This window comes from Pan troglodytes, chromosome 16, assembly GCF_028858775.2.
Source record: "Pan troglodytes isolate AG18354 chromosome 16, NHGRI_mPanTro3-v2.0_pri, whole genome shotgun sequence".
NCBI classification, from domain to species: domain Eukaryota; kingdom Metazoa; phylum Chordata; class Mammalia; order Primates; family Hominidae; genus Pan; species Pan troglodytes.
In genome coordinates this window covers 92,218,703-92,241,712 of record NC_072414.2, presented here as the reverse complement: position 1 = coordinate 92,241,712, position 23,010 = coordinate 92,218,703, and the positions used below count along the sequence as shown (strand labels likewise).

The 23,010-nt window shown below is 40.9% G+C and overlaps 1 protein-coding gene and 1 long non-coding RNA gene across 2 annotated transcripts; both read left to right on the top strand.

Annotated features, from left to right (window-relative positions):
- Window positions 1-15,513: 15,513 nt before the first annotated feature.
- LOC741601 (uncharacterized) lies at window positions 15,514-17,354 on the top strand. Its single transcript, XM_016927537.3, has one exon. The coding sequence runs from the start codon at window positions 16,304-16,306 to the stop codon at window positions 17,048-17,050; it is 747 nt and encodes a 248-aa protein (XP_016783026.1). The 5' UTR covers window positions 15,514-16,303; the 3' UTR covers window positions 17,051-17,354.
- Window positions 17,355-18,077: 723 nt separating this feature from the next.
- Window positions 18,078-22,590, top strand: LOC129137176 (uncharacterized). Its single transcript, XR_008539418.1, has 2 exons — window positions 18,078-20,219; window positions 21,419-22,590. It is a non-coding gene; the product is annotated as an uncharacterized LOC129137176 (long non-coding RNA).
- Window positions 22,591-23,010: the final 420 nt, after the last annotated feature.

The following is a 23,010-nucleotide window of genomic DNA, read 5'->3' as shown; positions in this document are numbered from 1 at the left end:
TCCTTGCCCATGCCTATGTCCTGAATGGTAATGCCTAAGTTTTCTTCTAGGGTTTTTATGGTTTTAGGTCTAACGTTTAAGTCTTTAATCCATCTTGAATTAATTTTTGTATAAGGCGTAAGGAAGGGATCCAGTTTCAGCTTTCTACATATGGCTAGCCAGTTTTTCCAGCACCATTTATTAAATAGGGAATCCTTTCCCCATTCCATGTTTTTCTCAGGTTTGTCAAAGATCAGATAGTTGTAGATGTGTGGTATTATTTCTGAGGCCTCTGTTCTGTTCCATTGATCTATATCTCTGTTTTGGTACCAGTACCATGCTGTTTTGGTTACTGTAGCCTTGTAGTATAGTTTGAAGTCAGGTAGCGTGATGCCTCCAGCTTTGTTCTTTTGGCTTAGGATTGACTTGGTGATGCGGGCTCTCTTTTGGTTCCATATGAACTTTAAAGTAGTTTTTTCTAGTTCTGGGAAGAAAGTCATTGGTAGCTTGATGGAGATGGCATTGAATCTATAAATTACCTTGGGCAGTATGGCCATTTTCACAATTTGGATTCTTCCTACCCATGAGCATGGAATGTTCTTCCATTTGTTTGTATCCTCTTTTATTTCATTGAGCAGTGGTTTGTAGTTCTCCTTGAAGAGGTACTTCACGTCCCTTGTAAGTTGGATTCCTAGGTATTTGATTGTCTTTGAAGCAATTGTGAATGGGAGTTCACTCATGATTTGGCTCTCTGTTTGTCTGTTGTTGGTGTATAAGAATGCTTGTGATTTTTGTACATTGATTTTGTATCCTGAGACTTTGCTGATGGTGCACTACACCCACTGTCCTGCGTGCACTGTCTGGCACTCCCTAGTGAGATGAACCCGGTACCTCAGATGGAAATGCGGAAATCACCCCTCTTTTGCATCGCCCACACTGGGTGCTGCAGACCGGATCTGTTCCTATTCAGCCATCTTGGCTGCCCTCCCCTTTCTTTTTCAGTAATATGTATATTCGAATCTTTTGCCCTTTTCAAAAAATTGGGCTATGTGTTTCCTTATGTGTTTGTTGTGTGTGTGTGTTTTATTGTGGTAAAATATACGTATCATGAAATTTACCATTTTAGCCATTTTTAAGTATACAGTTTAGTAGCATTAAGTACATTCACATTGCTGTGCAGCCATCACCACTATTTCCAAACTTTTTCGTTATCCTAAACAGAAACTCCATACACCCTTTAAGCAATAACTCTCCATTCTCCTCTCTCCTCAACAGCTGATAACCTCTCTTCCATATGTTGGGTAATTCTATGTTTAGTGTTCTTCCTTTCTTTTTTCTAAAAGATAATTTTCTCCCAGTCTGTGGCTTGTGTTTGCATTCTCTTTTTAAAAAAAATTCAATTTATTTTTATTTCAATAAGTTTTGGGGAAACAGGTAGTGTTTGGTTACATGAATAAGTTCTTTAGTGGTGATTTCTGAAATTTTGGTGCACCCATCACTGTGTACACTGTACTCAATGTATAGCCTTTTACCCCTCACACCCTCCCACCCTTTCCCCAAAGTCCCCAAGGTCTATTGTATCATTCTTATGCCTTTGCATCCTCATAGCTTAGCTCTCACTTATGAGTGAGAACATACAATGTTCAGTTTTCCATTCCTGAGTTACTTCACTTAGAATGATGGTCTCCAATTCCATCCAGGTTGCTGCAAATGCCATTATTTTGTTCCTTTTTATGACTGAGTAGTATTCCATGGCGTGCATATATATATATATATATATATATATATATATATATATATATATATGTATACCAAATTTTTTAAAAATTTTTTTATTATACTTTAAGTTCTGGGATACATGTGCAGAACGTGTAGGTTTGTTACGTAGGTATACACGTACCATGGTGGTTTGCTGTACCCATCAACCCATCATCTACATTAGGTATTTCTCCTGATGCTATCCCTCCCCTAGCCCACCCATCCCCTGACAGGCCCCGGTGTGTGATGTTCCTCTCCCTATTTCCATGTGTTCTCATTGTTCTACTCCCAGTTATGGGTGAGAACATGCAGTGTTTGGTTTTCTGTTCCTGTGTTAGTTTGCTGAGAATGATGGTTTCCAGCTTCATCCATGTCCCTGCAAAGGACAAGAACTCATCCTTTTTATGGCTGCATAGTATTCCATGGTGTATATGTGCCACATGTTCTTTATCCAGTCTACCATTGATGGACATTTGGGTGGGTTCCAAGACTTTTGCTTTGAACAGTGCCACAATAAACATAAGTGTGCATGTGTCTTTATAGTAGAGTTATTTTTAATCCTTTGTGTATATACTCAGTAATGGGATTGCTGGGTCAAATGGTATTTCTGGTTCTAGATACTTGAGGAATCTCCACACTGACTTCCACAATGGTTGAAGTAGTTTACACTCCCACCAACAGTGTAAAAGTGTTCCTATTTCTCCACATCGTCTCCAGCATCTGTTGTTTCCTGACTTTTTGATGATCACCATTCTAACTGGCATGAGATGCTATCTCATTGTGGTTTTGATTTGCATTTCTCTAATAACCAGTGATGATGAGCTTTTTTTCATATGTTTTTTGCCTGCATAGATGTCTTCTTTTGAGAAGCATCTGTTCATATCATTTGCCTACTTTTTGATGGGGTTGTTTGGTTTTTTCTTGTAAGTTTGTTTAAGTTCTTTGTAGATTCTGGATGTTAGCCTTTTGTCAGATGAATAGATTGCAAAAATTTTCTCCCATTCTGTAGGTTGCCTGTTCGATCTAATGATAGTTTCTTCTGTGGTGCAGAAGCTCTTTAGCTTAATTAGATCCCATTTGTCAATTCTGGCTTTTGTTGCCATTGCTTTTGGTGTTTTACTCATGAAGTCTTTGCCCATGCCTATGTCCTGAATGGCATTGCCTAGGTTTTCTTCTAGGGTTTTTATGGTTTTAGGTCTTACATTTAAGTCTTTAATCCATCTTGAGTTAATATTTGTATAAGGTGTAAGGAAGGGATCCAGTTTCAGTTTTCTGCATATGGCTAGCCAGTTTTCCCAACACCATTTATTAAATAGGGAATCCTTTCCCCATTGCTTGTTTTTGTGAGGTCTGTCAAAGATCAGATAGTTGTAGATGTGTGGTGTTATTTCTGAGGGCTCTGTCTTGTTCCATTGGTCTATGTATCTATTTTGGTACCCGTACCACATTGCTTTGGTTACTGTAGCCTTGTAGTATAGTTTGAAGTCAGGTAGTGTGATGCCTCCAGCTTTGTTCTTTTTGCTTAGGATTTTCTTGGCTATATGGGCTCTTTTTTGGTTCCATATGAAATTTAAAGTAGTTTTTTCTAATTCTGTGAAGAAAGTCGATGGTAGTTTGCTAGGGATAGTATTGAATCTATAAATTACTTTGGGCAGTATGGCCATTTTCACAATATTGATTCTTCCTATCCATGAGCATGGAATGTTTTTCCATTTGTTTGTCCTCTCTTATTTCCTTGAGCAGTGGTTTGTAGTTCCCCTTGAAGAGATCCTTCACATCCCATGTAAGTTGTATTCCTAGGTATTTTATTCTCTTTGTGGCAATTTTGAGTGGGAGTTCACTCATGATTTGGCTCTCTGTTGGTCTATAATTGGTGTATAGGAATGCTTATGATTTTTGCAGATTGATTTTGTATCCTGAGACTTTGCTGAAGTTGCTTATCAGCTTAAGGAGATTTTGTGCTGAGATGATGGGGTTCTCTAAATATACAATAATGTCATCTGCAAACAGAGACAATTTGACTTCCTCTCTTCCTATTTGAATACGCTTTATTTATTTCTCTTGCCTGATTGCCCTGGCCAGAACTTCCAATTCTGTGTTCAATAGGAATGATGAGAGAGGGCATCCTTGTCTTATGCCGGTTTTCAAAGGGAATGCTTCCGGTTTTTGCCCATTCAGTAAGATATTGGCTGTGGATTTTTCATAAATAGCTCTTATTATTTTGAGATACGTTCCATCAATACCTAGGTTATTGTGAGTTTTTAGCATGAAGGGGTAATGAGTTTTGTCGAAGGCCTTTTCTGCATCTATTGAGATAATCGTGTGGTTTTTGTCATTGGTTCTCTTTATGTGATGGATTACATTTATTGATTTGTGTATGTTGAACCAGCCTTGCATCCCAGGGATGAAGCCAACTTGATCGTGGTGAATAAGCTTTCTGATGTACTGCTGAATTTGGCTTCCCAGTATTTTACCGAGGATTTTTGCATCGATATTCATCAGGGATATTGGCCTGAAATTTTCTCTTTTTGTTGTGTCTCTGCCAGGTTTTGGTATCAAGATGATGCTGGCCTCATAAAATGAGTTAGGGAGGATTCCCTCCTTTTCTATTGTTTAAAATAATTTCAGAAGGAATAGTACCAGCTTCTCTTTGTACCTCTGGTAGAATTCAGCTGTAAATCCATCTGGTCCTGGGCTCTTTTTGGTTGGTAGGCTATTAACTACTGCCTCAATTTGAGAACTTGTTATTGGTCTATTCAGGGATTCGACTTCTTGCTTATTTAGACTTGGGAGGGTGTAAGTGTCCAGGAGTTTATCCATTTCTCTTAGATTTTCTAGTTTATTTGCATACAGGTGTTTTCAGTATTCTCCGATGGTAGTTTGTATTTCTGTGGGATCAGTATACCACATTTTCTTTAAACACTCATTGATTAATGGGCATTTGGGCTGGTTCCATGTTTGTTTGTTTTTTTGTTTGTTTGTTTGTTTTTTGAGGTGGAGTCTTGCTCTGTTGCCCAGGCTGGAGTGCAGTGGCATGATCTTAGCTCACTGGAAGCTCCACCTCCCAGGTTCACGCCATTCTCCTTCCTCAGCCTCCCTGGTAGCTGGGACTACAGGCACCTGCCACCACGCTTGGCTAATTTTTTTTTCTATTTTTTAGTAGAAACGGGGTTTCACCATGTTTACCAGGATGGTCTCGATCTCCTGACCTCGTGATCTGCCCACCTTGGCCTCCCAAAGTGCTGGGAGGTTCCATGTTTTTGCAATTGCAAATTGTTCTGCTATAAACCTGCGTATGCACGTATCTTTTTAGTATAATGACTTCTTTTCCTCTGGGTAGATACCCAGGAGTGGGATTGCTGGATCAAATTATAGATCTACTTTTAGTTCTTTAAGGAATCTCCACACTGATTTTCACAGTGGCTATCCTAGTTTACATTCCCACCAACAGTGTAAAAGTGTTTCCTTTTTACCACATCCATGCCATCTATTATTTTTTGATTTTTTGACTATGGCCATTCTTGCAGGAGCAAGGTGGTATCACATTTTGGTTTTGATTTGCATTTCCCTGATATTTACTGATGTTGAGGATTTTTCCATGTGCTTGTTGGCCATTTGTATATCTTCTTTTGAGAATTTGTCTATCATGTCCTTAGCCCACTTTTTGATGGGATTGTTTCATTCTTGCTGATTTGTTGTAGTTCTTTGTAGATTCTAGATATTAGTCCTTTGTCAGATGTATAGATTCTGAAGATTTTCTCCCACAGTGTGGGTTGTCTGTTAAGTCTGCTGATTATTTCTTTTGCTGTGCAGAAGCTTTTTAATTTAATTAAGTCCCATATATTTGTCTTTGTTTTTGTTGCATTTGCTTTTGGGTTCTTGGGCATGTAGTATTTGCCTAAGATAATGTCTGGAAGCGTTTTTCCAGTGTTATCTTCTAGAATTTTTATGATTTCTGGTCTTAATTTAAGCCTTTGATCCATCTTGAGTTGATTTTTATTATTAGGTGAGAGACGAGGATCCAGTTTCATTCTTCCACATGTGGCTAGCCAATTCTCCCAGCACCATTTGTTGAATAGGGTGTCCTTTCCCCATTTTATGTTTTTGTTTGCTTTGCCAAAGATCAGTTGACTGTAAGTATTTGGCTTTATTTTTGGGTTCTCTATGCTGTTCCATAGGTCTGTGTGCCTATTTTTATACCAGTATCATGTTGTTTCGGTGACTATGGCCTTATAGTTTGAAGTCAGGTAATGTGATGCCTCCAGATTTGCTTAGTCTTGCTTTGGCTATGCAGGCTCTTTTTTGGTTCCATATGAATTTTAGGATTGTTTTTCTAGTTCTATGAAGAATGATCGTGGTATTTTGATGGGAACTGCATTGAATTTGTAGATTGCTTTTGGCAGTATGGCCATTTTCACAATATTGATTCTACCTATCCATGAGCATGGGATGTGTTTCCATTTGTTTGTGTCATCTATGATTTCTTTCAGCAGTGTTTTGTAGTTTTCCTTGTAGAGGTCTTTCACATACTTGGTTAGGTATATTCCTAAGTTTTTTTTTTTTTTTTTTTTTTTTTTGCAGCTATTGTAAAGGGGGTTGAGTTCTTGATTTGATTCTCAGCTTGGTCGCTGTTTGTGTATAGCAGAGCTACTGATTTGTGTACATTAATTTTGTATCCTGAAACTTTGCTGAATGCATTTACCAGTTCTATGAGTTTCTTGGATGAGTCTTTAGGGTTTTCTAGACATATGATCATATCATCAGCAAACAGTGAGAGTTTGGCATCCTCTTTACCAATTTGGATGCGCTCAATTTCTTTCTCTTATCTGATTGCTCTGGCTAGGACTTCCAGTACTGTATTGAATAGAACTGATGAAAATGGGTATCCCTGTTTTGTTCTTGTTCTCAGGGGGAATGCTTTCAACTTTTCCCCACTCCATATAATGTTGGCTGTGTGTTTGTCATAGATGGCTTTTATTACCTTAAGGCGTGTCCCTTCTATGCCAATTTTGCTGAGAGTTTTAACCATAAAGAGATGCTGGATCTTGTAAAATGCTTTTTCTGCATCTATTGAGATGATCATTTGATTTTTGTTTTTAATTCTGTTTGTGTGGTGTATCACACTTATTGACCTCCAGATGTTAAGCCACCCTTGCATCCCTGGTGTGAAACCCACTTGATCATGGTGGATTATCTTTTTGATATGCTGTTGTATTTGGTTAGCTAGTATTTTATTGAGGATTTTTGCATCTATGTTCATCAGGGATGTTGGTATATAGTTTTCTTTTTTTGTTATGTCCTTCTCTGGTTTTGATATTAGGGTTATAATGGTATCATAGAATGATTTAGTGAGGATTCTCTCTCTCTCTCTGTCTCTCTCTCTCTCTTCCCTGTGGAATAGTGTCAACAGGATTGGTATCAGTTCTTCTTTGAATGTCTGATAGAATTCAGCTGTGAATCTGTCTGGTCCTGGACTTTTTTGTTGTTGGCATTTTTTAAATTTCTATTTCAATCTCGCTGCTTGTTATTGGTCTGTTCAGGGTTTCTATATCTTCCTGGTTTAATCTAGGAGGGTTGTATATTTCCAGGAATTTATCCATGTCCTCTGGGTTTTTTAGTTTATGTGTGTGGGCATTCATAGTAGCCTTGAGTAATCTTTTGTATTTCTGTAGTATCAGTAGTAATATTTACCATTTTGTTTCTAATTAAGCTTATTTGGATCTTCTCTCTTCTTGGTTAATCTCACTACTGGTCTATCAATTTTATTTATCTTTTTAAAGAACCGGCTTTTTGTTTCAATTATCTTTTGTATTTTTTTGGTTTTAATTTCATTTAGTTCTGCTCTGATGGTCATTATTTCTTTTCTTCTGCTGGGTTTGGTTTTGGATCGTTCTTGTTTCTCCATTTCCATGAGGTGTGACCATAGATTGTCTATTTGTGCTCTTTCAGACTTTTTTATATAAGCATTTAATGTTGTGAACTTTCTTCTTAGCACTGCTTTTGCTGTATCCCAGAAATTTTGATAGGTTGTGCAACTATTATCATTCAGTTCAAAAAATTTTTAAATTTCCATCTTGATTTCATTGTTGACCCAACAATCACTCAGGAGCAGGTTATTTAATTTCCATGTATTTGCCTGGTTTTGATGGTTCCTTTTGGAGCTGATTTCTAATTTTATTCCACTGTGGTGTGAGAGAGTACTTGTTATAATTTCAATTTTCTTAAATTTACTGAGACTTATTTTGTGGCCTATCATATGGTCTATCTTGGAGAATGTTCCATGTGCTGATAATAGAATGTATATTCTGCAGTTGTTGGGTAGAATGTTCTGTAAATATCTGTTAAGTCCATTTGTTGTAGGGTATAGTTTAAGTCCATTGTTCTTTGTTGACTCTCTGTCTTGATGACCTGTCTAGTGCTGTCAGTGGAGTATTGAAATCTCCCACTATTATTGTGTTGCTGTCTACCTCATTTCTTAGGTCTAGTAGTAATTGCTTTATAAATTTGGGAGCTCCAATGTTAGGTGCACATATATTTATGATTGTTATATTTTTCTGTTGGACTAGTCCTGTTATCATTACATAATGTCCCTCTTTGTCTTTTTTTTTTAAGTTTTTCCTTTTTTATTGTTATACTTTAAGTTCTGGGGTACATGTGCACAATGTGCAGGTTTGTTACATAGGTATACATGTGCCGTGTTGGTTTGCTGCACCCATCAATTCGTCATTTACATTAGGTATTTCTCCTAATGCTATTCCTCCCCCAGCCCTCCACCCACTGATAGGCCCTGGTGTGTGATGTTCCCCTCCCTGTGTCTATGCGTTCTCATTGTTCAACTCCCACTTATGGGTGAGAACATGTGGTGTTTGGTTTCCTCTTCTTGTGTTACTTTGCTGAGAATGATGGTTTCCAGTTTCATCCATGTCCCTGCAAACAACATGAACTCATCCTTTTTTAAAATGGCTGCATAGTATTCCATGGTGCATGTGTGCCACATTTTCTTTATCCAGTCTATCATTGATGCGCATTTGGGTTGGTTCCAAGACTTAACTGCTTTTGCTTTAAAGTTTGTTTTGTCTGATATAAGAATAGCTACTTCTGCTCACTTTTGGTGTCCTTTGCATGGACTATCTTTTTCCACCCTTTTACCTTAAGTTTATGTGAGTCCTTATGTGTTAGGTGAGTCTCCTGAGGATAGCAGAAACTTGGTTGGTGAATTCTTATCCATTCTGCCATTCTGTATATTTTAAGTGGAGCATTTAAGCCATTTACATTCAACATTAGTTTTGAGATGTGACACACTATTCTATTCATTGTGCTACTTATTGCCTGAATACCTTGTTGTTTTTTTTTTTCATTGTGTTATTGTTTGATAGGTCTTGTGAGATATATGCTTTAAGGAGGGTCTATTTTGGTGTATTTTGAGGATTTGTTTCAAGATTTAGAGCTCCTTTTAGCAGTTCTTGAAGTGCTGGCTTGGTAGTGGTGAGTTCTCTCAGCATTTGTTTGTCTGGAAAATACTGCATCTTTCTTTTATTTATGAAGCTTAGTTTCACTGGATACAAAATTCTTGATTGATAATTGTTTTGTTTAAGGAGGCTAAAAATAGAACACCAATCCCTTCTCACTTGTAGGGTTTCTGCTGAGAAATTTGCTGTTACTCTGTTTTCCTTTATAGTTACCTGATACTTTCGCCTCACAGCTCTTAAGATTTGTTCCTTCATCTTGACTTTAGATAACCTGATACATATGTGCCTATGCGATGATCTTTTTGCGATGAATTTCCCAGATGTTCTTTGAGCTTCTTGATTTTGAATGTCTAGATCTTTAGCAAGGCCAGGGAAGTTTTCCTCAAGTATTCCCTCAAATATGTTTTCCAAACTTTTAGATTTCTCTTCTTCCTGGGGAACACCAATTATTCTCAGGTTTGGATGTTTAACATAGTCCTAAACTTTGTGGAGGCTTTGTTCATTTTTTTTTTTTTTTCGAGATGGAGTCTTGCTCTGTAGTCCAGGTTGGAGTGCAATGGCATGATCTCGGCTCACTGTAGCCTCTGCCTCCTGGGTTCAAGTGGTTCTTCTGTCTCAGCCTCCCGAGTAGCTGGGATACAGGCACGCGCCACCTTGCCCAGCTAATTTTTGTATTTTTAGTAGAGATGGAGTTTCACCATGTTGGCCAGGCTGGTCTCGAACTCCTGACCTCAGGTGATCTGCCCACCTCCCAAAGTGTTAGGATTACAGGCATGAGCCACCATGCCCGGCTGGCTTTGTTCATTTGTTAAAATTCTTTTATCTTTGTCTTTGATGGATTGGGTTAATTAGAAAGTCTTGTCTTCAAGCTCTGAAGTTCTTTCTTCTGCTTGTTCGGTTCTATTGCTGAGACTTTCCAGTGCATTTTGCATTTCTCTAAGTGTGTCCTTGATTTCCAGAAGTTGTGATTGTTTTTTGTTTATGCTATTTCTTTCACTGAAGATTTTTCCTTTCATATCCTGTATCATGTTTTGGTTTCTTTACATTGGACTTTACCTTTCTCTGGTGCCTCCTTGATTAGCTTAATAATTCTTCTGAATTCTTTTTCTGGGAATTTAGAAGTTTCATCTTGGTGTGGATCCATTGCTGGTGAGCTAGTGTGATCTTTGGGGCTGCGAAAGAACCTTGTTTTGTCATATTACCAGAATTGTTTTTCTGGTTTCTTCTCATTTGGGTAAACTATGTCAGAGGGAAGATCTGGGACTCCAGGGCTGCTGTTCAGATTCTTTTGTCCCACTAGGTGCTCCCTTTATGTGGTTTTCTCCCTCTTCCCCTAGGAATAGGGCTTCCTGAGAGCTGAACTGCAGTGATTGTTTTTGCCCTTCTGAGTCTAGCCACTCAGTGGAGCTACCAGTCTCTGGGCTGGTACTAGGGAGTGTCTGCAAAGAGTCCTATGATGTGATCTGTCTTCAGGTCTTTCAACTGTGGATACCAGCACCTGCTCCGGTGGAGGGAGCAGGGGAGTGCAGTGGACTCTGAAGATCCTTGGTTGTGTTTTTGTTTAATGCGCTGGTTTTGTGTGGTTGGCCTCCAGCCAGGAGGTGGTGTTTTCAGGAGTGCATCAGCTACAGGTTGAATAGGGAGGAGGAAAACTTGCCCCAGGGTTACGTGGTTAAGTACTCCTAATTTTCTTTCTTTCTTTAATGTTTCTCTGCAATATTTTATAGTTTTCAATATACAGGTCTTTCACATCCTTTGTCAGACTTATCCCTAAGTATTTTATGCTACTGTTTTTATGCTATTTTATGCCATTGTTAATAATATTGTTTTTAAATTCTAATGTTTATTCATTGCTAGTATATAGAAATACAATTGAAATTCTTATATTGATCTTATATCCTACAGTCTTGCTGAACTTACTATTAGTCTTAGTAAATTTTTGTGTGGATTTTCTGTGAAGATGATCCTGATGTCTGTGAATAAAGGCAATTTTACTTCTTCCTTTCCAATCTGGATTCCTTTCACTTATTTTTCTTGCCTGACTACACCAGCTAGAATTTCCTGTGCAGCGTTGAAAAGAGATGGTGAGAGCCAACACCCTTGTCTTGTTCCTGACTTTAGGGGAAAAGCGTTTCAGTCTTTCACCATTAAGTATGATGTTATCTGTAGGTTTTTTCATAGATGTCCTTTATCAGGTTGAGGAAGATCTCTTCTGCTGTTAGTTGGCTGAGAGCTTTTTTTTTTTTTTTAATCAGGAATGGATGTTGGATGTTATCAAAGGCTTTATGTCTTCTGACATGACCATATGATTTTTCCTTTATAGTCTGTTAATATTGAGAATTCCAGTGATTGATTTTAGAATATCAGACAAACACTTTCTTTGTGATCACTCGAGCTCTGTGTATTTCCGATACTAGCAACCAAGGATTTCGGACAAATACAATCTAGTTATTGAGATCTGATCATAGTTTCTCTGCCCAGCTTTATATTTCAAAGCTTAATTGATTTTGGAAGAAAGTTCTAGGCGACATATGTAAGAAAGGGGAGAAACCCATAAACTGCTGGTGATGTGGAAAGTATTTCTTACCAAGTACTTGCTATGTGTCAAGTGGCTTAGGGGTTGGGTGCGAAAATACACACTCCTGAGATGTGGTGCCCAGACAGGGGCTGTTGCAAAGAGACCCCAGGACCCCAGGGTTATTTAAAGAACAAAGCCTTCCACACCCCTTCCCTCTCTCGATAGCAGGGCACACCTTTACATCTGGACTTCTGTTGCTGTTATTATTGTTTTTAATCAAACCTACATAAACCTGGTGAATCGAAGTTACTTCAGAGAAGAATGACAGTCAGTGAATCCAGAGAGAGATGGGTTTGATGCTTTCTTATCTCTGGCCACATGACAGTTCATGGAGTCTTCAGAAATTTCTAATTTTATCAAATTGTTTTCTTTACTTAGTCATTTATTCAGTAAACATAACCAAGTGTGTATAATAGGCCAGCACTCTCCTAGGCCCTTGTCTCTGTTTCCAAGAATTGTTTGAATTGCTGCATTACAAGTTCAAGCATAACTGGGAGGTAATCTAGCACAACTCCTCATTTTACAGATGAGAAAACTGAGAATCTGAGAAGAGAAAAACATTGCCCTAGACTCTGCAGTCAGAGAATCACTACAACCACCACGTGATCCATTCACAGGTGAGTTGGACTTCCCTTTTTCTTCCCATGTCGCCCCTTAATGATAGAGGGCATGGCTCTGGTGTCCCACGGTTTGAGTCAAATTCCTGTTCCACAAATGACCATCTGTGCAACCTTGATGAACACAGTGCTTACTTCTGGCGCTATTGCCCTGAGTATAGAATGTGGTTAATAATAACGCCTATGTCAAAGGGTTGTGGTGAGGCCACTGGTTCTTGCCTACTTACTCCTACTTCTAGCTTTCTGATGCATACATAGGTGGTCACCATGTCCCACAGAGAAAGAAATAGGAACCATGCTCACGCATTAAATCCTTGTGACCCAGTGGGAAATTTTGTATCTTTGTTGACATTACATTTTTATCTATAAAGTGAGATTCTTCATGAGACATTTGTGAGACATAGTCAATATTTTAAGATTTTATAACTCTCAAAGATATAACTTATTGAGTCATCTTGGGCAAGTCATTAGCATTTCTCAGCTCACTTTTCCCACTTATTAGTGAAAGATAATAATTTTTTCCTGGCAGAATTATTGTAAGAATTAAATACTTACTTGTGTATGTTATGTTATACAAATGGCATCCTAGTTGTAAAAACAAAGATAATACGTATATTAAAGGAAGAACCATTCTGGAATTTAAAAAATATTTATTAATTTTTTAAAGTAATACATTCAATAGTTAAAGAAAATGATGTAGAAGTTCCTAAAGTGTGAAATAATGACACCTTGCCCAAATCTGTCTACCCTAGACTCACTGCTGAAAGCAATCCTTTTAACTATTTCTGGTTTTAATTTTTCTGATCATTTTCTTCATACCATTAAAATTGTTCTTAATTTTTTTTATATGTCAAGACTAGATATGGCAAGTGATGTATTACAATGATGGATAAGGATTTACCTCACTTTTTATCACATTCCCATCCCAATATGAGACTTTTATTTCTTTTATTAATTACCTTTGTGAATTCAAAGTATACATGTATATCTTTACTTCTTATTTTATCAACTATAGGCAATATCTTTCTCTTCACTTTGGAAGATGAGGGAACTTGCCCCCTATACGTTTCTTCATTTCTTTTTAACTTCCATCTCTTCTCCTTTGTTATCTACTCTTTTACTTTGACATTGTTATGGATGACAACTTTTACAATTGATTCTGCAGCCGGAATGATATATTCTGCTATTTCTTTTTGGTTGATTCTAAAAGTTGAAAATCATTGCACAGTGTTTACATTATGATTTTGATATAATTATTATATAAGTCTTTTCTGAAGTTAAGCATGTATCATGACTATATTTCCCTTTGTTGTGGGATATTTTGGCCCTTTTTTTCTTTCCTTCTGTCTTTTGTGTGTGTGTGTTTCTGTTTAGCTTCTGGACACTGGGACTTCCATTTCCTCTCTGATGGTGTCAGCAACACAATGCAAGCACCACATTCATTGTTTCCTAGGGAAGCTAAACAGTTCCATTCCTGGACCTATACCATGGGTGGGTAGAGAGGCCGCACACAGGGACCAACTAGCCATCTGGCTGCTCTTGCAGATGTACTTACCCTGCTCAGCCTACAGGTTGCTTTTGGGTGCCCTAAATTTTTTATAGCCACTTCTTGCATACCTCCATTAGATGAATGCTTTCATATAAATCTTTAACATGCCTTAGAATTAATTTTAGTTTGTGTTATGACTCTGTAGTTGTTAGCTATTGCTGCATAACAAATTAGTCCAAAACTTAGTGACTCAAAACACTAATAATATTTTCTCTTGTTTTTTTAACGGTCTGGAATTCAGCCAGGGTGGACACAGTGGGAAGGGCTTGTCTCTACTCATGGTGTTTGGGGCAGACTCAAAGGCTGGGGGCTGAAATCATCGGAAGGCCTGACTGAGGGTAGAGGATCTGCTTCCAAAATGACTCACTCACATGACAAATTAGTTGGTTCTGGCAAGTTGGCCTCCTTTCCAAGAAGTGCCTCTCCACACATGAGCTTCTCTGCAGGGTTGCTTGAGTGTCCTCATGACATGGCTGGTGGTTCCCAAAAAAGCAAGTGATCCAAGAGCTGTTGCTCTTGGAATAAGTTCAATCCTTTCTATGACCTAGCCTCAGAACTCACAAAGCATCACTCTCAATACGCCCTATTCATCAGAAGCAAGGCAGTAATTCCAGCACACTTTCTAGGCAGAGGAATTAGGTACACCTGTTGAAGGGAAGCAGGTCATAATTAGAGGATATATTTTTGAACCACCACAGAATCTAACTTAGGTTCGTACAAATATATAAACAGCTGTCCAGTACCACATATTGAATAGTCTATCATTACTATATCAGTTTGAGCCATGACTATTTGCATTTACTAAGAATGTGTGTTATTACCATTGAAGACGTTCCAGTGGGATAAGATGTGAAAGCAGAAGACAGTGGTATTGATGATCCTGACCCTGTATAGGCCTAGGCTAATGTGTGTTTGTGTCTTAATATTTGACGAAAAGTTTAAAATGTAAAAAATAAACAATTTCAAAAGTAGGAAAAAAGCTTATAGAATAAGGATATGAAGAATGAAAATATTTTTGTATAGCTGTACAATGTGTTTGTGTATTTAAGCTGTTATTAAAAGAGTCAAAAAATTTAAAAATTCTTAAGGTAGAAAAGTTACAGTAAGCTAAAGTGAATATATTATTGAAGGAAAGAAAATTTTTAAAAATAAATTGAGTGTGGGCTTAGTGTACAGGGTTTTAAAGTCTACAGTAGTGTACAGTAGTGTCCTAGGCCTTCGTATTTACTCACCACTCACTCGCTGACTCACCCAGAGCAACTTCCAGTCCCGTAAGCTCCAAGCTTACGGTAGGTGCCCTAGACAGGTGCACCAGTTTCAATCTTTCATACCATATTTTTACTGTATCTTTTCTATGTTTAGATACACAAATACTTACCATTGTGTTACAGTTGCCTACAGTGTTCAGTACCACACTGTACAGGTTTGTAGTCTAGAAGCACAGCCTACAGCCTGGGTGTGTAGTAGGCTGTGCTGTTTCGGTTTGGGTAAGTACACTCTATATTGTTTGCACAATGATGCAATTGCCTGACGATGCATTTCTCAGAACATCTGCTCACTGTTACGCAACGGAGGACTGTGAATGGGAGTTTATTTTGTTTCTCAGTCTGTACTGGCAGCGAATCATACATAGCTTAGTTTATCAGACAAGCTGCTTTTCTTGAGCAAAGAAAGAACTAGGAGAGAAACGGGGCTTTGGAACCCTGATGCGGCAATGCTGAAAGAGGAGAAATATCCCAAGGAAGGGAAAGGTGTGTTGCAGAACGATGAAAAATAGGCGGCTTCTCACAGCTGTTCTCAGGGGACGAGACGGGGTGGGATGCAGCTCCGCCGGTGCCTAACACTAAGGGCCCTCATCCTGCCGATTCGGTTGTGTCGGGACGGCCAGTGCTGTCTCCTCGTCAGATGCTGCTTCTGGTCTCCCCGCAGAAGACGCCACTGGAGTTGCCTTTTCAAGGATGGGGACATTTGAAGGCCCTGGACGCTCAGCTCTGCGGCGGGCTGAGATCTCACTAGCACCCCCTGGTGGAGGCCGGCGCCAAGCTGATGCGGGAAGTAGGGCGCGGAAGCGCTCCGGATTGGACCGGTAGCAGCTAGACTGAAACGCCTGTATTTAAAGGGATAGTAACTTGGACTCGTTCTGCAATATCCCCACAGGGGCCTGACTGAGTGAGCGAGCATGGACGGCCGCGGGGCTTTCTGGACAGGGGCCATTCCCAGAGCCAGGCAGGAAGGCCTCGGGAGGCTGGGGCTCCCGTTCCCGGTGAAGCGGACGCCGCCAGCGCCCTAGAACCCAGGAGGAAGCACACAGGCCCCACAGAGAGTGGTTGGCAGGATTCACTCGGGGATTAGGATGCCGGCCAAATCGCGGAATTTGAGGCTGGAATCCAAGCTCAACAGGAAAGTAGTGAAATACAAATGGGAAAAACAGGGCTCTGGAGCAGGGAGGGAGCTGGTGCCGGCATTTCCCACCCACGCCGGTTTGGGAAGGCGGGACCGACGCCGGCCGCCCCCTGCTGGAGGGGATGTGGCATCTCACGGGCTGCCCGGGAGCGGGGCTGGCTACTCCTGCGACCAGCGTGAAGAGGGTCTCAGGGGGGGCTGTGGGGGGATCCCCCACGCACCCTTGTTCCTCTCACCGTTACCTCTGGATGCCTCGGGGCAAAGGCCTTCCTCCACCTATAAACAGAGTCGACGCATGGGTCTTGGAACCCGGGCACACCAGTCCCCAGCTAACGAAATCCCCGAGGTGGGGGATTCGAGAGGGTCACGTTTGGCCCAGGAACCCGCAGTCCTCTTTGGTCTTCGGCCGTCTATTTCTAAGCGTGGGCTTCTGGCACGGCGGCTCTGGGCACAGCCCATGCTGCTTTCGGGCTGGGTGGCTTCAGTGACGACAACAATTATCACAGTGACGGTGACCTTCACCCCAACAGGACTGCTGTGTGTGAAGCACTCAAGAGAGCCCCTACAACCAACCTGCCAGGAGTCGGCTCCTGAAAACTGGGTCGGAAAAGGTCAGTGCCCATCAGAATCGAGCTGTTGGCGAAAAGCTGGAAAGGTCAGGAGCTTTGTCCATCTCAAGGGCAACAAACTGCCTTGACCCTGAGGACCCTGAAGACGAGTTTCCCTCACCGCAGCTCTCGAGACAACAGGGATCGGATTCAGAAAGACACTGCCTGTATAAGGCTCTTGTTTGTCTTGTTTTTAATTCCTGCCCTCTGCCTCCAAATCTCAGTCCTCTATCTGTGAAACGGAATTCGGCCTTGCCTGTCCACAAAATGAAGACAAGGCATCTCGTGTATGTTAAGATGAAACAAGATCTTAGCAAAAGAGTAATGATTTCTTTTTTAAAACATTTTTACTGTACTAAAAGGTACTATAACATAAAATTACCATTTCAATCATTTGTAAGTTCAGTGGCATTAAGTACATTCACATTGTCGGGCAGCTGTCAGAGGTGTTGGAACCAGAGCGACTCCATCTTGAACAGGGGCTGCGCAAAATGAGGCTGAGACCTGCTGGGCTGCATTCCCAGGAGGTTAGGCATTCTTCGTCACAGGATGGGTCAGTGGCTGCCAGGGAGGCAGGGTGGTTACCCCAGGAACCAATGAATTGCATCTCAGGGGAGGTTTCGCCAGATACAAGTCACAAAGACCCTGCTGATTAAACAAGATGCAGTAAAGAAGCTGACCAAAACCTACCAAAACCAAGATGGTGACAAAAGCAACCTCTGCTCGTCCTCACTGCTCATCATACACTAATTATAATGTATTAGCATGGCAAAAGACACTCCCGCTAGTGCCATGGCAGCTTACAAATGCCATGACAACATCTGGAAGTCACTCAATGTGGTCTAAAAAGGGAAGGAACCCTCAGTTCCAGGAACTCCCCATCCTTTCCCAGAAAACTCACGAATAATACACTCTTTGCTTATCACATAATCACAAAATAACCATAACTATACCAAAGTAAAGGAATAAATAACTGAAGTAAGGATACGTTTATCCGAAGGAATAAATATACCAAAGTAAAATAACCAAAGTAAAGGAATGAAAGGGTGGCTACTCCATAGGCAGAGCCCATGCTGCTGTTCTCCCTATGGAGTAGCCACCCTTTTATTCCTTTACTTTTCTTAATAAATGTGCTTTCATTTGAGTCTGTTGCCCACTCTTGAATTCCTTCCTTCATGTAGCCAAGAACCCACGTAGCCTCCCAGGCTGAACCCCAGTTTCAGGGTTCATCCTATGACACAAGCATCACCACCATCTACTTCCAGAACTTTTTCATCATCCCCAAAAAACTCTGGACTAATTAAACACTAACTCCCTATTCCCCCTTGCCCTCAACCCCTGGCAACCACCACTCTCCTTTTTGTCTCCATAAATTCGACTACTCCAGGTACCTCACAGGAGTGGAATCTTACAGTATGTGTCCCTTGTGACTGGTTTATTTCACCTAGCAGAATGTTTTAAGGTTCATCTATGTTGTGGCATGTGTCAGAATTTCCTTCCTTTTGAAGGCTGAATAATACTCTGTTGAATGAATAGATCACATTTTGCTTATCCACTCCTCTGTTGATGGACTCCTGGGTTGCTTCCACTCCTTGGCTATTGTGAATAATGCTGCTATGAATATGAGTATGCAAATACCTGTTGGAGTCCCCGCTTTCAAAGCTTTGGGGTTCACATCCAGAAACGGAATTGCTGGATCATAGGGTCAATCTATTTTGGAGGAATAGTCATACTGTTTTCCACAGTGACTGTACCATTCTACATTCCCGCAAAATTATTTCTTTCTATCTGCCTTACCCCACTGGTTAGAACACAGAGAAGTTACTTTTTCGTTTCTAAATCCCCAGCACCAGGAACAGTGTCTAGTTCATAACAGAGCTCTATAGAGAACTGTGGGAAAAAAAGTGCAATTTATATGCTGCTGCCTCTTCATTTGGCATCTCAGTACGTGGCACACAGAAAGTAGGCACTGAAGAAGGGTTGAAGGACCTAATGAGTACATAAATGAATGCAGTTACCATTGCTTTTCCCTTGGTCTAGACTGAGGACAGACATTTTTGTAAATTAAGCTACTTAGTTAAATGTAGACCTCTGGCCAGTTTTGCTCATCCAGAAGTTTCACTTTAATGCCACTTCAAAGATACTGTTTTCTGTAAATCAGATCATAATTGTGATGAGAATGATGTGGGGATGTGTCCTGGAGTCTCCCCATCCCCCACCTCACAGCCTAATGTATAATGCACATTTTATTCAGGACCATTTTGGATGTGTAGGATCTGCTCCAGAACACAGGATAATGGGCCTCTTTTCTGGGGATGGTGTGGTTCCATCATTAGATAGCAGGTGTGTCATCTGCAGGTACTGGTCTCACTATTCAACCACTGGTTGAAAGATTGGTTCAAGATCAACTCTTTGAAAAATCAAAGTATTACTTTGACAAATGCTTTTTTGATATTTCTCAACCAATTAACCTTGAAAAGTTCACCATGAAGTTGAATTGCCTAAACTTATACATTGTACGGGCACTGAGATGCAATTTTTAGGGCTGTGTGGGCATCAGCGATGCCTGTTTTCAATACATTGTAGCTATGCTCAGTGTCATGGGCCTTGTAGGGCTGTGACCTCTTTTTGTCTAAGCATTGAAGCCAATCTAAAACTCTTTTCCAAAAAGAAAATGTTTTCTTTGCTAATAAGTCACCATCAACTGCAGCAGAGGCAGCTGTTTGGGCTTCACAATTTGCGGAAGCACATGCCAGCCTGGCTCTGTCTTGTGCTTGTTCACAGTATATGGCTTTGGCCTTGTTCAGCATCAGGGAGTAGCTGTTCCTTGGGTCATGCATGGAGTTGGATTTAACCCTGGCTTTCAGCTGGCCAGTCCTCATCAGGAGCTTGGGCAGGAGAAATAGTACTCTGGTGAATGGTCTGAAGACATTAGATCATAGATGACCTTGGCTGCAAGCAACTAAATCCAGACCACAACAGTTTATCCAAATAGGGTTAACCAAACAAGTACAATGTGTACCCAAATGATATCAGTGTCCCATGATCCTTCCATCATCCACTGGATGATTTCTTAATTCAAAGTCAAACAAAAACAAAAGCAGATTTGAAACATTCTCGTCCATCCTTGAAAGTGGATCACATTCCATGGTCTCGCTCTTTGAAGTGGTCAACTGAACAGCTGGATACATGGTCTGGAGCTGGGAGGAGGAGTGCCTTAGTCCATTCCTGCTGCTATGACAAAATAGCTTAGACTTGGTAATTTATAAATAATAGACATTTATTTCTCATTGTTCTGGTGGCTGGGAAGTCCAAGGTCAAGGTGCCGGCAGATTCAGTGTCTGGTAAGCTCTCTGTGTCCAAGATGACACCTTGTTGCTGCATCTTCTGAAGAGGACAAATGTTGTGTCCTCATATGGCAGAAGAGATGCAGGGCAAAAGGGCCAAGAAGCCCTCTTGAGCCTCTTTAATGAGGGCATTAATTCCATTCATGAGGGCAGAGCCCTCATGACTTTGGGCCTTAACCCAAAAGGCTCCACCTCTTAATACCAGCACAATGAGGTAAGTTTCACCATGAATTTTGGAGGGACATAAACATTCAAACCGTGGCAAAGAGTCTGGACCAGGGGATGACTCTGTAAAGTGAGTGCTTGTCCACTGCCAAAAGAAAGGGATAAGATGAGGAATGCGAAGCTGAGAAGGGGAGGGTTCGAGATCATCACTGCATTGAGAGAAAGGGGAGTTGGGCAGAGGAGTGTAGTAGCAATGGTGGGCATGGCGATGGCTCAAATGAAGAAGGTGATTGCAGATTTCCCTGTTGCATGCTTGGCTCCAGTGGTGTTCAGAGCTCAACCACATGCTCAGTGAGAGTAGAGAGTTGAGTTTACCCAGGCCTGTAGTTCTGCACGACAACTGCAGTGAAAAGGGATAGGGGAGGGTGCTGAGCATATTGGCAAGAGTGTTTTCAGAGTCATGGGGCCTGGAATGCAAGCTGGATATGGAGGCAAGTGAAGAGAGGCTGGTGGGTTGGGAGATGCAGACTGAGAGACCTTCTGAGGTAGGAGCATTTGGACGAGCATGCTGGGAGGACAAGAAGCTGTGGTCAGAGGTGGATGTTCAAGTTTTGGAAGGTGGAACAGCTAGGGGCGATGACAAGGTGTAGGGTGTGAATTTGAGAGTGGACAGTTGGGGCAGCATAGCACAGAAGGTCACTGAAGGAGGAAATTGAGGAGCCCAGAGCCCAGGGTGGGGGATGGGAGTTGTCTATATGTGTGTCTGTTAGGGGTCGAGTTTGGCTGCATATAACAGACAACCCAAATAGCAACAGCTTAAAAGAGACAAGAGTATATTTTTTTTCTGATATAGCAAAAAGTGCAGAAGTAGACAGCTCAGGTCTGGCATGGTGACTCCAAGATGTCATCAGCAACCCAGAGTTCATTGATCTTTTTGCTTCCCAGGGGTATGGCACTCTTCCTCATGCTTACCAGATGGCTGCTGGAATTCCAGGAATCACATGCAAATTCTAGTCAGGAGCAAAGAGGAAGAGACACAGTGAAAAGGGGTATACAGCGGCAGAAGGAAGCTCCTCAAATGAACTCTCCTAGAACTCTAGCCAGTAGCTTCTCCTTCTATCACAGTGGCCAGAACTGTGACAAGTGACCATCCTTAGGGGAAAAAAGATGCTGAGAAATGTGAATTTTGTTGCCACCTTACATTTTCAAAGGAGTTCCATTCGTAAGTACAGAACGCTCAGAGAAGAGGCAGCAGATCTAGGATATGGAGCAGCAGCTCTTAAGGGCACAGTGGGAAGGTTTCAAGACTGAGGAGGATCTTGGATTTGGGTAGGGGAAGGCAGTTCACAGTATTGTGGAGGAAATGCTGTGAAAGAGAAAGTGGAAGGCATAGAAGCTTAAACTTTCAATATGACTGGTGAATACAAGGATGAAGGGCAAAGGGAATTCAGATTCATGGTGGTCAGATTAAGACCTTCAGCGGATCTGTCTCCCAGCCCCACATACCCACTTCCATGTTCTGCTCTTTACTGAAGCTGAAAGTCTGCAACCTTCATTCTCTGACTCCCTTACATTTTCTTAGGCTTCTTGCTAGCTTCTGCCAAAAAGAGGCCCTGGCAGGATATTAGATGGCAGGGGGCAGAGGTAAGGATTCCATGTTAACAGGTGCTGGAAGTTGCTGGTGTGGCAATGAGAACTGGGCCCCGGTCAAGGCAGCACTACTTTGGTAGATCCAGAATCAACCATGATAACCGTGACAGTGTCTTCAACAGTGCAGCAGTAGACACAGGCCCCTGGTGCTGGAATCCAATACAGGGACAGGAGCAGCACGGAGTCACGGAACACCGTCTTGCCTTCATGTCACTTTTCCATTTCTTCTTTCTCCCTCTTACTCTACCAGCTACCTGTGGAGATGTTGAACCTTTTATCTGTAGCTGTCTGCTTAGGAACAGAAGAAAAGGCAGCTCATTGCTTGACTCAGCTTTCGGCTTAATTTTTTTCTTTTGGCAGAGTGAATTGGGGTCCCAGGTGTTTATTTTCCTTTTGTAGTACCTTTCCTCAACATGCAATTTAATACAAAAAGAACAATAAACCTTAACAAAGTTTGGCGTGTATTATTCCAGACTTTCCTCTTGGATTTTATGTACACTTATCTGAATCCATGCAGATCATGGCATGTGTGTCTGTGTGTTTATACACATTTTTTTTTTTGGTGTGCCTCATTCTGCAACTTGATTTTTAAAAAAATTTGATAACTGATCTTGGAGATCTGTCCATGTTGTTACATATATGAGATTTTTGTATTTCTTTTAATTAATGGTGTTCAAGTAGCCGTTTATGTAACGATGAACATTCAGGTTTTTGCAATTTTTTGCTCTTAATAAGGTGCCCTGGTGAACAAACATTCTTGTACGTGTGCCAGAGTTTCTCTGGAGTAATTAACCAGCGTGGAATTACAGAGTTGTAGAATGTGTGCATTTTTAGTTTTATTAAAACTAAAGTAAAACTTTAATTTTACAGTTTGCCCAATTGTTCCT

Bases quoted from the DNA above. Each gene is read 5' to 3' on its own strand.
- LOC741601 (XM_016927537.3), top strand. From the start codon at position 16,304: ATGCCGGCCAAATCGCGGAATTTGAGGCTGGAATCCAAGCTCAACAGG.